We start from the raw sequence: 13,821 nt of genomic DNA, 5'->3' as shown, positions 1-13,821 counted from the left end.
AATCAGGTGTTGCTGGAAGTTAGCTAATTTGTTTAAATCCAATAAAATTACATTATATACTAATAAGAATATAAAATACTGAATATGGAAACAAGAAACTGTATCTGTGGCAACAAGCTCAGATCAGTACAGTTCAAGCAACAGCCGTTCACCCTGAAGATGGTAAAGCTCTTATTGCTTAATGCAAAGTTTTGACATCTTGGAACCACACACTGCCTCACAGAATACTGGCAAATCATGACAAATAAACAAAGTGCAAGTGAAAGTGGACTGCTAACCAGCTGGAGGGGGGGGGGCCACGTTGCCAAAGCATACGGAGTGGGTGTGCTTTGGGATGTCTATCTAAGCACCAGACATATTTGAATCTAGTGCCCTCACCTGGGGCAGAAATGAGACGGGGGTGTTTACTGGGGGTGAGTGCAGGGGACATGGGGAGCTGAGAGCCGCTGGGGGGGGGTGCAGGCAAAAAGGGGGTGAGTGTTACAAGGAGAAGGAATCGCACCTTCATGACACCCCATAGTAATTACACACTTGAGTGGCTGGACTGTGGAGGAAATTGAAGGCCTGAGCGGGAACCCAGCTGCCTCCTTCTCCCTCCCCATCAGCGTGGTCGTGATTGAGCCTGGCCGTTCGCCCCGCTCGCCCCCTCCCTTCCTCCCTCCTTCACTCCCTCACTCAATCCTCAGAGGAAATGCCGCTTTGTGTCCTGGTAATGAGATTCTCACACACCCAACCTTATTTACCATCCCAGACAGAAGGAGAGGAGAGCAGATGAGAGGAGAGGAACCCAAACACAACCCAACTTTCTCTCATCTACAGAAGTCCTCGGCTCAGGTGCTCGGGACTGGAAAAAGAACGACGGATATGCCATGTTACATATTGTGCTGAATCATGTTTAATTGGACATTTTTAACAAATAACAGTATGACTCAAGCCATTCCTTTGGTTATTCTAACATGCTGATTTGGTGCTCAAGAAACGTTTCTTATTATCAGTGTTGAAAACAGTGATAGTTCACCCAAAAATGAAAACTTTGTTATTAATTACTCACCCTCATGTCATTCCCAACTCGTAAGGCCTCATTCATCTTTGGAATGCAAATTAATATATTTTTTATTAAACCCAAGAGCTTTCTGACCCTGCATAGTCAGAAAACTGACACGTTCAAGGCCCAGAAAGGTAGTAAGGACATTGTTAAAATAGTCCATGTGACATCAGTTGTTCAACCAAAATGTTATGAAGCTACGACAATACTTTTTGTGCACAAAGAAAATAAAAAACGACTTTATTTAACCATTTTTACTCTTCCGTGTCAGTTTTCGAGAGTCTTCACGAGCCGGCATTCAAACGTTGAACGTCCATCTCTCTTAGCTCATCGTCTGTACATTCTGGTTCGAATAAGTAAGGCTGGGCAAAAAATTGCAAGTCATCCTCTCTGTTAAAACGTTTGCAAAGATGTTTCTAGCCCTTATGGTTTAAAAGTTACTAGCATAATCATGAGTGTAACTCATGAGTGTAGCTTTTGATGGCGCTAGAAGGTTTGAGACTCCAATTTCCAAATGCTGTTGGTAAAATTCAGACTATCCTCTATCTGTGTGCCAAACTTCATAGCTTTCCTGCAAGTGGTTCTATGGGCTGCCACAGACTCAAGAAAAAAGCAAAGGAACACTCTTAAAAATAAAGGTTCTCTATTGACATTGATGGTTCTATGAAGAACCTTGAATATCAATGGAACCTTTCAAATGCAGAAAAGGTTCTTTATAGTCAAAAAAACTTCTTTAGATTTTTAAAATGTTCTTCAAAGTGGTTCTTTTAGGAACTGTTCACTGAAAGGTGAAAAATGGTTCTTCTATGGCATCACTGCAAAAGCTCCCTTTTGGAACCTTTATTTTTAAAAGTGAAGAAGAAGTAGAAGCACAAGAAGAAAACTAGCAGATACAATAGGTGCCTACACACCTTGTTTCTGTGCTTGGCCCCTAATAAAAATAATATTTTGAATATGAAAAAAAGAAACTATAACCATATCACCAACCTTCTCTTATCTACAGAAGTCCTCACCTAAACAGATCCACGACTCAGGTCCTCCTGACTGGAAAAAGAATGACATATATGATGTTACATATTTAATTGGACATTTTCCACAAATAACACCATGACTCAAGCCATTCCTTTAGTCTGGACACAATCAGTTGCGACCAGTTCTTTCTGACCACCTACTCATATGACAGAACATAGTGGCATGCATTGGCAAGGCTCCCCTTGTTCTCCTGGCACAATGCGAACACGTACTTGTCATAGCGGACTGGGAACGCACACAATTAAACACGTCAGCATGGGGTACCTGCCCTGGGCCGGCAGGGACACAGCACTCGCTGTCACCAAAAGCAGCGCCTCTGATACACACACTGCCACCAGACGGATGTGAATGTGTGTGAGAGAAGGGGGGCAGATGATTAAGAAGTTAGTCTGAGCAGCATACAAAACAAAGCGTGACTGTGACCTCAATTTACACCATGCCGCTGTAGTGACACTCAATGTGGATATTCAGTGAGCGAGCGAGCGGAGAAAAAGTCTTGCTGTATGGCTCGAATACGCCATTCTTAACAGCCTGACTGGGTCATGGCAAAATGTGTGTGCATGAGCGCCGACAACCTACTTCATATTTCTCTAGGAAATACATTTACTTGCAAAACCATATCATTGTGATAAAATAAGTGCCACAGTTAGGCCACAAAACTGCAGTTTGTCTGACAAACTCGGTGACAGTTTAGACGTCTGCTCAGCAAATGTTCGCACAAGCACTGTTATTCTTGTTTGTGACAGAGGCAGAGGCAGAATTACCTCGATTATGTGCAAAAAGTCAATTAAATTAACTGTGAAAGGCTATTTATTTTAACCCGAGGATACATTTTTTCTGTTCTTAGTAATTATAGAAAAACAGCACAACATGTGTTGGCAAGAGAACAAAGAAAGAAGCTCTAAGACTAGGCCTGACATCATACTGCCATCCTGTGGTTTAAGACATGCACTGCTGTATTGGTTTAACAAGAAATGGACAAGACAAGCACCTGTGTACCAGTATCAACTACATTTTAAAATATATTCAAATAGAATACTGTTTTCGTAAATTATATAGTTATCATTTTTCACAATATCACTGCTTCATTTAAGGTATTTTGATTAAATGCAGCCTCGTTGAGCATAAAAGACTTGTGCATCATTAATGCATCATTTTTTCCTTTCTGGAGCATCAGTAAGTGTTTGAACCTTCTGTAATAGTTGCATATGAGTCCCTCAGTTGTCCTTAGTGTGAAAAGATGGATCTCAAAACCATACAGTCATTGTTGGAAAAGGTTCAAATACACAAAAAAGCTGAACAAAAAAACCTGAAGGAGTTTTCTGAAGAACAGCAGGCAGTTTAACTGTTTAGAACAAACAAGGGACTCATGAGCAACTACCACTAAACAAACAAAAAAACACAGCCGTGGATCATTCAAGTAACAACACAGTATTACGAATCAAGTGTATGAAAACTTTTGAACAGGGTCATTTTAAAAAATTCAACTATTATTGTCACTTGTGGACTAGATGTAAATGTCTTTTATGTGAAATATCTTATTCAGGTCAGTACTAAATAAAAAATAACATGCAATTTGTATGATCCCTCTTATTTTGGTTAAATAATTAACATTTTGCAGATTCTGCAAGGGGGTGTAAACTTTTGACCTCAACTGTATATTTTGAATTCAGTGTAAATGCTGTAAACAGTGCCTTCATATTTTGATTTAGCTTCAGCTGACTGAACTTCTACATCCAAATAAATCTGCAAATCATTTGTGATCATCTACAACTATTAATTAAATTTTTTATTCCACAGGACACTAATGCAAAGCTCCAGTTTGCATCTGAATATAAATTAAAAATCACAACATCTGACAAAAATAGACAAGAAGCAACAAGACAACTGTGCGTAAAGCCAGTCCTTGAACGTTTTATGAGGATGGTTCCTTGCAGTGATACATTAAGTCATGTATAATCTATTTCTGCTCTACTGGTTTTGTCACTAACTCTGAATAAACTAAGCAGCTCTTTCTGTTTCACTGTTATCTTTTCAAAATCACCAGTGAAAAAAAATGAATATGCCATAGCAAATGCAAGTAAACACACACACTTGCAAATGCAATATGGAGACACAATTGCCTTTGACATCAGCACTACTTCACTGCTCAGCTGAATATTAACAAATAAAGGAAATGATCTGCATAATTAATATGCATCTTAGGTGATACCACAACACCCAGGCTGGGTGATGAAGCCTTTAGTCATGTACCTGCTGCTTGGGGAACTGGCAGAGGATGTAGGTGATGCTGTTGGCTTGACAGCTGGCTATGAATGTAGGTCACAAGGTCCCATCGGTCCAGCTGGGGTGGAGATAAAATCACTAGATTCCCATCAGCCTCTTCTCTCAGTTACACACCTGCATATACAAATGACTCTGAGTGTTATATTTGTTATATCAATTATGGTATTATATCTGGTTTTTATACCTCAAGCTCAAAGTGAGGGATATGGCAGGTGTTATGTCTTTAGGTCTAGGGAATTGGACACGCCATCTAAATTTCATTATTTTAACTACCGGGATTTGCACAATGATGCTTTTCAGTGTAATATCACCCCACCGTGCTACTGTTTTGTCTTAATTTGGAGCACCAGAGTCATATGTAGCTGCATACTGTCTAACATGCACAAAATAAGTCTTGAGAATTAAACCTCTCACTTCTCTGAGCATTTCTGAACAGCAAACCTGCAGAAATATCACATCTGAAATGCTGAGTGATATGGAAATGAGGTTTACGGCACTCTGAGCATGTTAATAATGCTAATCCTGGGATTACGGGCACATTTTCAAGGTGCAATTACATCACCAAGCATCTTGGGATCACCATAATCACAGATTGTGCATGACGCTTCAGCATAATCCTACCTCATCCTTATTAACTAGTTGGTGCCATCCAGACTTCTGTTAAATAACACGGTTTTAGAAGACCTTGTTTTTCCTGATTTCACCTGTCTTCAGATTATAACTATACTATTTCATATATATATATATATATACAGTGTTGCGAAGGTTACTTTGGAAATGTAATAGGTTACAGATTACAAGTTACTTGATTTAAAATGTAACAAGTAGTGTAACTTTTCAATTACTTTATTAATTTCTTTTCTTTATTTATTTCTAATATTTTCAACTGTTAATCATTTTGGAAACATTTAAACCAGGCAGAGTTAACCTTACAGTAGCGTTCAACACTGATTACTGTCAGACTTTCAAAATCCTTTATCACTTGAATTAAGATTATAATAAGTAAGGGATAACATACATCTTTATTTTGCGATAACTGGCTGAATGTACATTATCTCACTTTTTACACAGCTGCTTGATAGATTATTTAGATGTTTCATGTCAAAATTATTAGACACGAAACACTGATCTATGTTGAAATATTTCAGCGCAAAACTTCCATGAAGAAATCAGTTGCTAGCAAACGGCAAGTTCAAACTAGACATTTTAGGGATACAGTGCAGTCATACCAGTTTTCTTACACAACATTTCACCACATAAATAATTAAGTAGTAGTACTAGTTTCTTAGTTATTTTATAATCCATTACAGTGTACAAAAAAAAGGCAGCAGCTGCGTTTGTATGAAACAATAGATCAAGTCCACGGTACCAGGATGTAAGAATTTTTACGTATTTTTTGGGGCTTTTTATGTCTTTTATTGTGATAGGACAGTAGAGAGATGACAGGAAAGAGCTGGGAGGAGAGAGGGGAGCAGGATCTGCAAAGGACCTCGAGACGGGAATCGAACTCGGGTCTCTGTGAGCGCTGTTGCGCTATATGTCATAACAAGATCATAACATAAATAACATCATAACAACGAAATAGTTTAATAGCTATGATACTGGGTTTTAAATCAAATGTTTGCATAGTTATGACAGAAAACACTAGCATCTAACAATGCCTTGGAAAAAACAATCTTAAAAAATAAAGTTTATGCATAAACCCAAATAGGAAATAAAACAGTTATTGAATAAGCATGCGTCCTGTTGTGTGTCCTAAACTCCTAAAACATTGGTGTCTCATTAGAGCAGTCAATGCAATTTAAAAGAAGTCAATTAAATCTGTAAGTGGAGGTGGGTGTGTGAAAAAATTCAGATGTAATCCCCTTTGTAATCACTGGCATTTTTCAAAAGTAACTGTAATTTAATTACACATTTTTTCTCAGTAACTGTAACTAATTACAATTACATTTACTTTGTAATTAAATTACGCAATTCCGTTACATGTAACTAGTTACTCCCCAACACTGTATATATATATTAAACTTATGGAAATGGCATCAAATCTGTCAAACATTTTATAAATCAGGAAAAATCAAAGGCTTAATCCTAGAGGTGTACTTTCCAGATTTCATCAGCTGGTTTTAAAGGGGGTTTGACCACTTCTTTAGCTGGTCAGGCTGTTTTTTTTTCAGCAAGGAAGTAATAGTACTGACTTATTTTCATCTTCACCACCATTATGTCAACGTTACACATTTAGGTGACTTATATTTGTAATTCGTAAGTAGGCCTAAGAAATGTTAGTAGCCAGCAGAAAAACATAAGCTGCTGCTTATTTTGGCGATATATATTGGTTTTTCTTGAAAGCTAGATCTCTCAATATTTACAATGAAATTTACACACTATTTTTGGATCTGACAATGCTGACCCAAGGAGCACATATTGTGTCACAATGAATATGGAGAAGAATACAACCTAACTGAAAATATCAGAAAGTTCTAAACAAATCCGTGTTTTAACAAGAACAAGATATGGTTGTGGTGCCTGGATAAACTTTCTCAAAGAATCCTCCTTTCACCTGTATGTGTATCTCCGGTCCACTTGCTGGATTCACGAAATACTTTCGTAAATTATTAATCTAGATACATTCTTCACGCTAAATTCAGTTCATTTTAAGTGCACTGACTACTTGCACCCATATCCAGTCAGACGTGTAGAAAATTAAGTGAATCCGACTGATTTTTTATTTTTTATTGTTTCAGAATAAACGCGCGAAACTAAACTTAATAAGGTGGATTCGTTTATAAATGAATTTCATTCAGAGTGCCTTTTATATTGAAAACCAAAAAAACAACATGCAATAAAAAAGTTTGCTAGACCAAAAGCTAAACCATTTCACGTCATTTATATAGGTCTTATCAGATTATTACAAAATTAAAGCTGAATGTAGTTTACCTTAGATAAAAGGTTCTGTAAATGCCAAACATCTTTGCATATTTAAACTGGAAAAATTAAGGAAAATAATTTCCATGCTTTTGCATCATAAATCACACTAATCTAATCTATATCCACCTTAAATCCTCACAGTATATTCACAGGACGGACACTGTTTTGGTTGTTTTAAATGAATCTTCTTTTACTTATTTATTTTTATTGCTACAAAATTTATATATAATAACTGTTTTTAAATTTCACCAATTCAAAACTGGAATATGAGACGAAGTTCATATTTCTAAGGAAAAATAAGTGACGTAAAGTGTCTTTTATTTTGGCTGTGGACGTCACGTTTACGTAAGGACGTCTTGTTTGGTGCTGCTGCGCGGGAGTTTCATTTTGGTGCCTTATTTTGTTTGCACACTACTTTTGACCCGTCAGAATGAATGTTTTTGTGAAGTAACTCATCTGATATTCATCTTAAACACATTACTCCTGAGGTAAATGAAGTAATCTACGGGTGCTGTTTATATGCAGTTATAACAGAAAATATCTTGCTACGCAATCAGTTTCGTCGTATGTTTATGACCTTAAAGCACTCCTTTATTCCCCTGTAGTTGGTTAAATCGTGTTTATTAGACCTTTTAATGATGTTAAGTGTCAGTTTAAATATTACCTATTTTTTGAATTTACAGCAGAGCAAGTTCAAAATCTTTTACTGATGAGGAAAAATGTATTTTCCAGTTCTGTAACGTTAACTTTAGTCTGTTTTGCCACAGTCCGAAATAATCAGTGACTTTAGATAATCAATTGTCAGCCAAACTTGGTGTAAACCAGTGTTTACCCAGAGCTGTCAAATGAAGACAGTTTTCAAGTCTCATGCAGCTGTAATGACTGTATCCTCAAACAGTGACATCCTCCATTGGACACAGAAGGACACTGAAAGACACAGGATGGCTGCGGCTCCAGTGGAGTACACCATAGGAGGGGTGAAAATAAACTTCCCCTGCAAGGCTTATCCCTCTCAGCTGGCCATGATGAACTCAGTAAGATCTGTTGTACTGACAGATTTGTTGTTGTGTTTTACAGTCAATAAACATGTTTGTAATCCTGTATCATCAGTACCATATAAAACTTTTAAATTAGCCTCTTTAGTTTTGATTGATATCTGTAATTTATGTCATTTTGTCCCTCTTAGATCATTCGTGGACTTAACAATGGGCAGCACTGTCTATTGGAGAGCCCTACTGGCAGTGGGAAGAGTCTTGCTTTGCTTTGTTCGGCCCTCGCATGGCAGCAAGCACAGTTTGGTATGTCTATAAATCTTTTCAATAAGTTTTTAAGTGTTTTGTCAATAGTTCTGGCATCTACACTGACTAAGGTATAGAGAGAATACAAAGGTGCAGTATGGCATCTTATTATATGTCAAATAATCTTCAGTTCATTAGGAAACTTGCCACAGTCAAAATAAGCTCTTTTTATGATAAATAATGGATGAAAACCAGACTACTATTGAAAAGTTTGGGGTCAGTAAGATTTTTTAATGATTCTAAATGAATCTCTTATGCTCACTAAGCCTGCGTTTATATGATACTGCAACTTTTATAAAAAATGTAATTTATCCCTGTGATGGCAAAGCTGAACTTTTAGCATCATTACTCCAGTCTTCAGTATCACATGGCCCCTCAGACCACAACTTCAATTGCATGTTATATATCCAAAACCCCAAATCGAATTCTGAGACAACCTACCCTGTCTATGATTTCTGCAATAATAAACTCTTATTAACTCTTCACTCTATAAAACAAAGCATTAATTTGGTTTGTTTTACCATGTCTAAAGGTAAGGAACAGGATGCAGGCATTAGTTCGACTGACTGTAAGAAACCAGAAGTGGCTACTCCATGTCAGTGTGCGTGCCATAACCGAAATGCACACCCTACTTGCAGCAGCGCTACATCTAGACCACCTCTGGTTGATCTTCCTTGTGAAAGTACTTCTGCTCAAGCTACAACCCCTCTCTCAAAAGAAGGTAAGCATTTTCTGAAACCTTTTGACCAAAAAAAAAAAAAACATGAAACACCATGATCAATTACCTAAACAGACACTTAAAGAGACAGTTCACCCAAAAATAAAAATTCTTTCATGAATTACTCACCCTCATATTGTTTCAAATCCATAAGACCTTTGTTCATCTTCAGAACGCAAATTAAGATATTTTAGTTGAAATCCAAGAGATTTCTGACTCTGCATAGACAACAACACAACCCCCATGTTCAAAGTCCAGAAAAGCAGTACATCATTAAAAAAGAAAACAAAAATAATGACTTTATTAAAGAAATTCTTCTCTTCTGTGTCAGTTTTCATTTCGCTTTCACAGCAGTACCACGACACATGCGCTACTGTCTATGCAGGGTCAGAAAGCTCTCAGATTTCATCTGAAATTATTTAAATTTGTGTTTCAAAGCTGAGCAAAGGTCTTTGTTTATTAATGACAAATTAATGACAGAATTTTCATTTTTGGGTGAACTGTCTCTTTAAGTGTTTGTTTTCATAGACCCTGTTTTCTTGTTTCAGCAGTCAAAAGTGACCAGTCTCGGAAGTCCTCTTTGTCTTCCCGTCTCTCTGAGAAACTTCAAGCCTCCCTTTCCAATGGAGAACAAGATGATGACTTTAAAATTGACAGGAAGCGCATTCGTGCACCAAGCACAGAGCAGAAGGTACTGCTGCAAATAGCTTCTATTCCTGTGACGTTATTGATTGGCTTGTTGAGTCTTGTCATCACACTCAGATTTTTTTTTCCACAGAGCAGCAAGCGAAGATGCCTTGAGCGAGGAGTGATTTACATTGATGATGATGATGATGAAGAGGAGGAGCATCTGGAGAGGCCGGTGCCCGGGGCTCAGAGTTGGACCATGGAATTGAACAGTGGTGCCAGAGCTGACAGCTGCCAGTCGCAGCCACAGTGTTGTGTAAGTGCACCTCAAACACATTTTCTGCTCTTATCTCTAATTGGGAGACTATGATGTAATAAAGTGTCAAAAATAGCCATGGAGAGCAGTGTTCGATATTTCTCCTCATTTCATCATCCAAAACCATTAAAGGGATAGTTTGCTTAAAAATTGAAATTTTGTCATGATTTACTCACCCTCATGTCATTTCAAACCTGTATGACTTTGTTCTGTGGAACACAAAAGAAGATATTTTGAAGATTGTTGGCATCCAAACAGTTTTTGTGACCATTGACTTCCATTATATGAAGAAATGTTTTCAAAATAGTTTTTTTCGTTCAAAGGAAGGAAGAAAATCATATGGGTCAACATGAGGGCGAGTAAGTGATGACAGACTTGTCATTTTTTGGTGCACTATGGCTTTATCCCGACTTCAGCAGTTTTACCAAGGATGCCATTGAAATTATATGTGTTATTAAAGGAGTAATATTATTATAAGCATTATTTAGTTGCAAAATGTAATCATATATTGCAGTCTTAAGTAGCACAGGTATATTTGTAGCAATAGGCAAAAATACATTGTATGGGTCAAAATGATCAATTTTTCTTTTATGCCAAAAATCATTGGGATATTAAGTAAAGATAATGTTCCATTAAGATATTTTGTGTATTTCCTACCACAAATATATCAAAGCTTAATTTTTGTTTAGTAATATGCAATGCTAAGAACTTCATTTGGACAACTTTAAAGGTAATTTTCTTTATATTTTGAATTTTTTATTTTTTATTTATTTTTTATTTTTTTGCACCCTCAGATTCCAGATTTTCAAATAGTTGTATCTCTGGCAAATATTGTCCTATTCTAACAGACCGTACATCAATGTAAATCTTATTTATTCAGCCTTTATGTGTAAATTTCAATTTAAAATCTCAAATTGACCCTTATGACTGGTTTTGTGGTGGGTGTTCACATATGTTGTTTTATTTTATTGTTGACCACTTGGTGGCAGCAGAGGATGGTGCAAAACAGTGATTTCAAAGGTTCATGGGGATATTATTGGATTCATTTCATGTGTTTTTTCACACTGCTGTTGGATACTTAATTATGTGTCTGTTAGCAAGAATTATCTGTTTAAGTACTATAATTTGACTAGTGTTGTGCCACAACAAGCCATATGACTCCAGATTAAATGTATGCACATAGTTGCTTTCATCCTACATAGGAATGGCGCCAGAGCAATGTCTGACTGAATGCAAAACAGGGTTTTATAGATGAAGAGTTCAGATGCAAAAGCCCCTAAATCCATCTGACGTATTTCTTTAAAATTAGCATTTCTTTTTGGCTACTTTTGGTTTCTATGTAAATACTGGTACTTCTAATTTAGCTGAGGCTGGAATTTAGTGAGTTTGAAGTAAAAGTATTTGATGGATGCATACTATGTGTCAGGAGCATTCACTCAGTATCATTATCTCATTTTTGACCGAGATGGCTTTTAGCTGGTTTTGCATCTGAACTCTTCAGATGTTTGAGAATGCTAGATTGGTTTAGTTTTAGCTTATAGACTTTATGGAAAGGTTTCCAGCCTTTTAAATTGCACTTTGAAATTCTGCCTGACCTTGTAATCGTAATTTGATAACATTAAACAAACAATTGGCACTTCATTATTTCCATCTAACATAAATCCTCCTAATCTGGGGTTATGAAGTGTTATTATGAAGATGGTTTATTTGTTTTGTTGAGAGATGCTCAACAGAATGCATCACAAGGCCTCTTAGAAAATCTGATGCAATGTAACAAACACCACAGGTATTCACATGGCCAGTGGTGAAAAGAATCTGTGTCAGCGTGATCGTCCTGTCACACCGTAGGACATATTGCTTACAACCGGCACAATAGAAAAGGAGTGACTTGTGCTATGCGTTCCTCAAGATTGGTGGAGTGTCACCGAAGAGGACGGCCCTGGCCTGATGGGCGGGCCGACGGGTGTGTTGGGTAAGGGGGGAGAAGAGAAAGCGGGCCTTAGGTTTCACTCTCTCACCTGACACCGTTCTCGGCCCCTGCCAGCGCTGACTGACATCTTCAATGGGCCCTTTGAAGCGAGCTCCAGTTTAATTAAGAGGTTTGCCTTGCTTGGCAGTGATCTGTGAAAGCCTGGGATAAATATTGAATGGGGTTCACCCGCTGGTTACGGCGCTCCGGGGATAAACAGGTGCTTTGTGAGATTGGGGATTTGTGGGGTGGGGGCGCTCCGGGGCAGCTATCAGGAGGGCTATAGGGAGTAAAGACCTCACTGAAATGCTTCACTCGCTGTCTCTGTCTCTCGCCCGCTATCTCTTTCTCTCTCTGTCCATCTGTATGGTGAGGGTGCAGTGGCCCAGGCAGGCGGACAGTGTGAGATTTCAGTCTCTCAGGTGTCAGGCTCTCAGAGCCAGCCTGTTGAAATGCAGTCTCCATTGTTCGCGCTCACACTCAGGCCTGCATCTTCCACCACAGGGCCATTGTAGAGCGCAGACAATCTACCCTCACCATCTCAAACACAGGAGCTGCTCTCTCCACACCTCACCTGGCAAACAGAAATGCCACTGTCTAACAGAACAAACCCAGCTCTTATAATGTTTTTCACCAGTAACTGATAAGTACTTGGTAGGATCCTCCGCCTCTTCACAAAGGAATTTAACAATTCCGGTTCTGATGCTGATTTTAATAATTCAGGTTTCTTAATGGTTCCAAGCGACTCTTCCATCTAATTCGTATGTGTTTGTGATTAGATAAACAACTTTAGCATGAGAATTAAACTTTATTAGTTGCTATGAATGTTTTGGAAATTCATTAAAAGAAATGGTTCTTTAAAGTTGTTTACTAGGGAGTCTTTTGACTTCACCGGTCACATTGTAATATGTGTTTATGAGGCAGTTATTTTTACTGAATCCGAATCATGAGCTCAAAAATCGTGCTTCACTGGTTGTGCTGTATGTTTTTGATTCTTTAAAAAAGAAAAGGTTCATTAAAAGTTGTTCACTTGGGAATCTTTTGACTTCATTGATCGCAGTCAATGTGTTTAAATCACTAAAAACACCTGGCTGTTAAGTTCATTTGCTTAAGAATATGACTTCACTGATTTAAAAAGAACCATGTTATAAAAGTCAATCACCTGGGAATGTTTTAACTTCATTGTTCTTGCTGTGTTATTTATGAGCTAGTTGTTTTTAGTGGATCAGATGATAGGGCTGGGTAAAAAAAAAAAATATATATATATATATTGATTTCTGGATTTTTGATCGATTCTCTTTTTTACGAAACGATATTGAATCTTAAATCCCAAGAATCAATTAGTCTAGACTGTTTTCAGTTAATAACCAGAACATTGTACCGCACTTCCCATTTAATAAATCGCAATAAGCTTGCGCTTTGTTGCTTTTGATATAAAACACCATCTCAGATTTCAAATTAATAAATGCCGTAATAGTGCTGTTAAATGAGTGACAGATTGCTATAGCGCCTCTGTTTAAGAGAAGTGGCAGTCCAAAGTGCATGTGAACTGATCATGTCCTCCGCTTTAATATCAGTTACAGCATGAAATAAGTATTAATTAAC

The 13,821-nt window shown here is 37.6% G+C and overlaps 1 protein-coding gene across 1 annotated transcript in view; it reads left to right on the top strand.

Annotated features, from left to right (window-relative positions):
• Positions 1-7,632: 7,632 nt before the first annotated feature.
• The window catches only part of brip1 (BRCA1 interacting helicase 1), a 41,662-nt gene continuing 35,473 nt past the window's right edge, over positions 7,633-13,821 (top strand). The window contains 6 exon segments of the mRNA XM_051129925.1: positions 7,633-7,776; positions 8,187-8,322; positions 8,475-8,586; positions 9,119-9,307; positions 9,856-9,995; positions 10,083-10,247. Of these exon segments, the coding sequence (XP_050985882.1) occupies positions 8,230-8,322; positions 8,475-8,586; positions 9,119-9,307; positions 9,856-9,995; positions 10,083-10,247 (699 nt within the window). The 5' untranslated portion in view covers positions 7,633-7,776; positions 8,187-8,229.

Source organism: Labeo rohita, chromosome 15 (genome assembly GCF_022985175.1).
Source record: "Labeo rohita strain BAU-BD-2019 chromosome 15, IGBB_LRoh.1.0, whole genome shotgun sequence".
NCBI lineage: Eukaryota > Metazoa > Chordata > Actinopteri > Cypriniformes > Cyprinidae > Labeo > Labeo rohita.
This window is presented reverse-complemented; position numbering and strand designations above follow the sequence as displayed.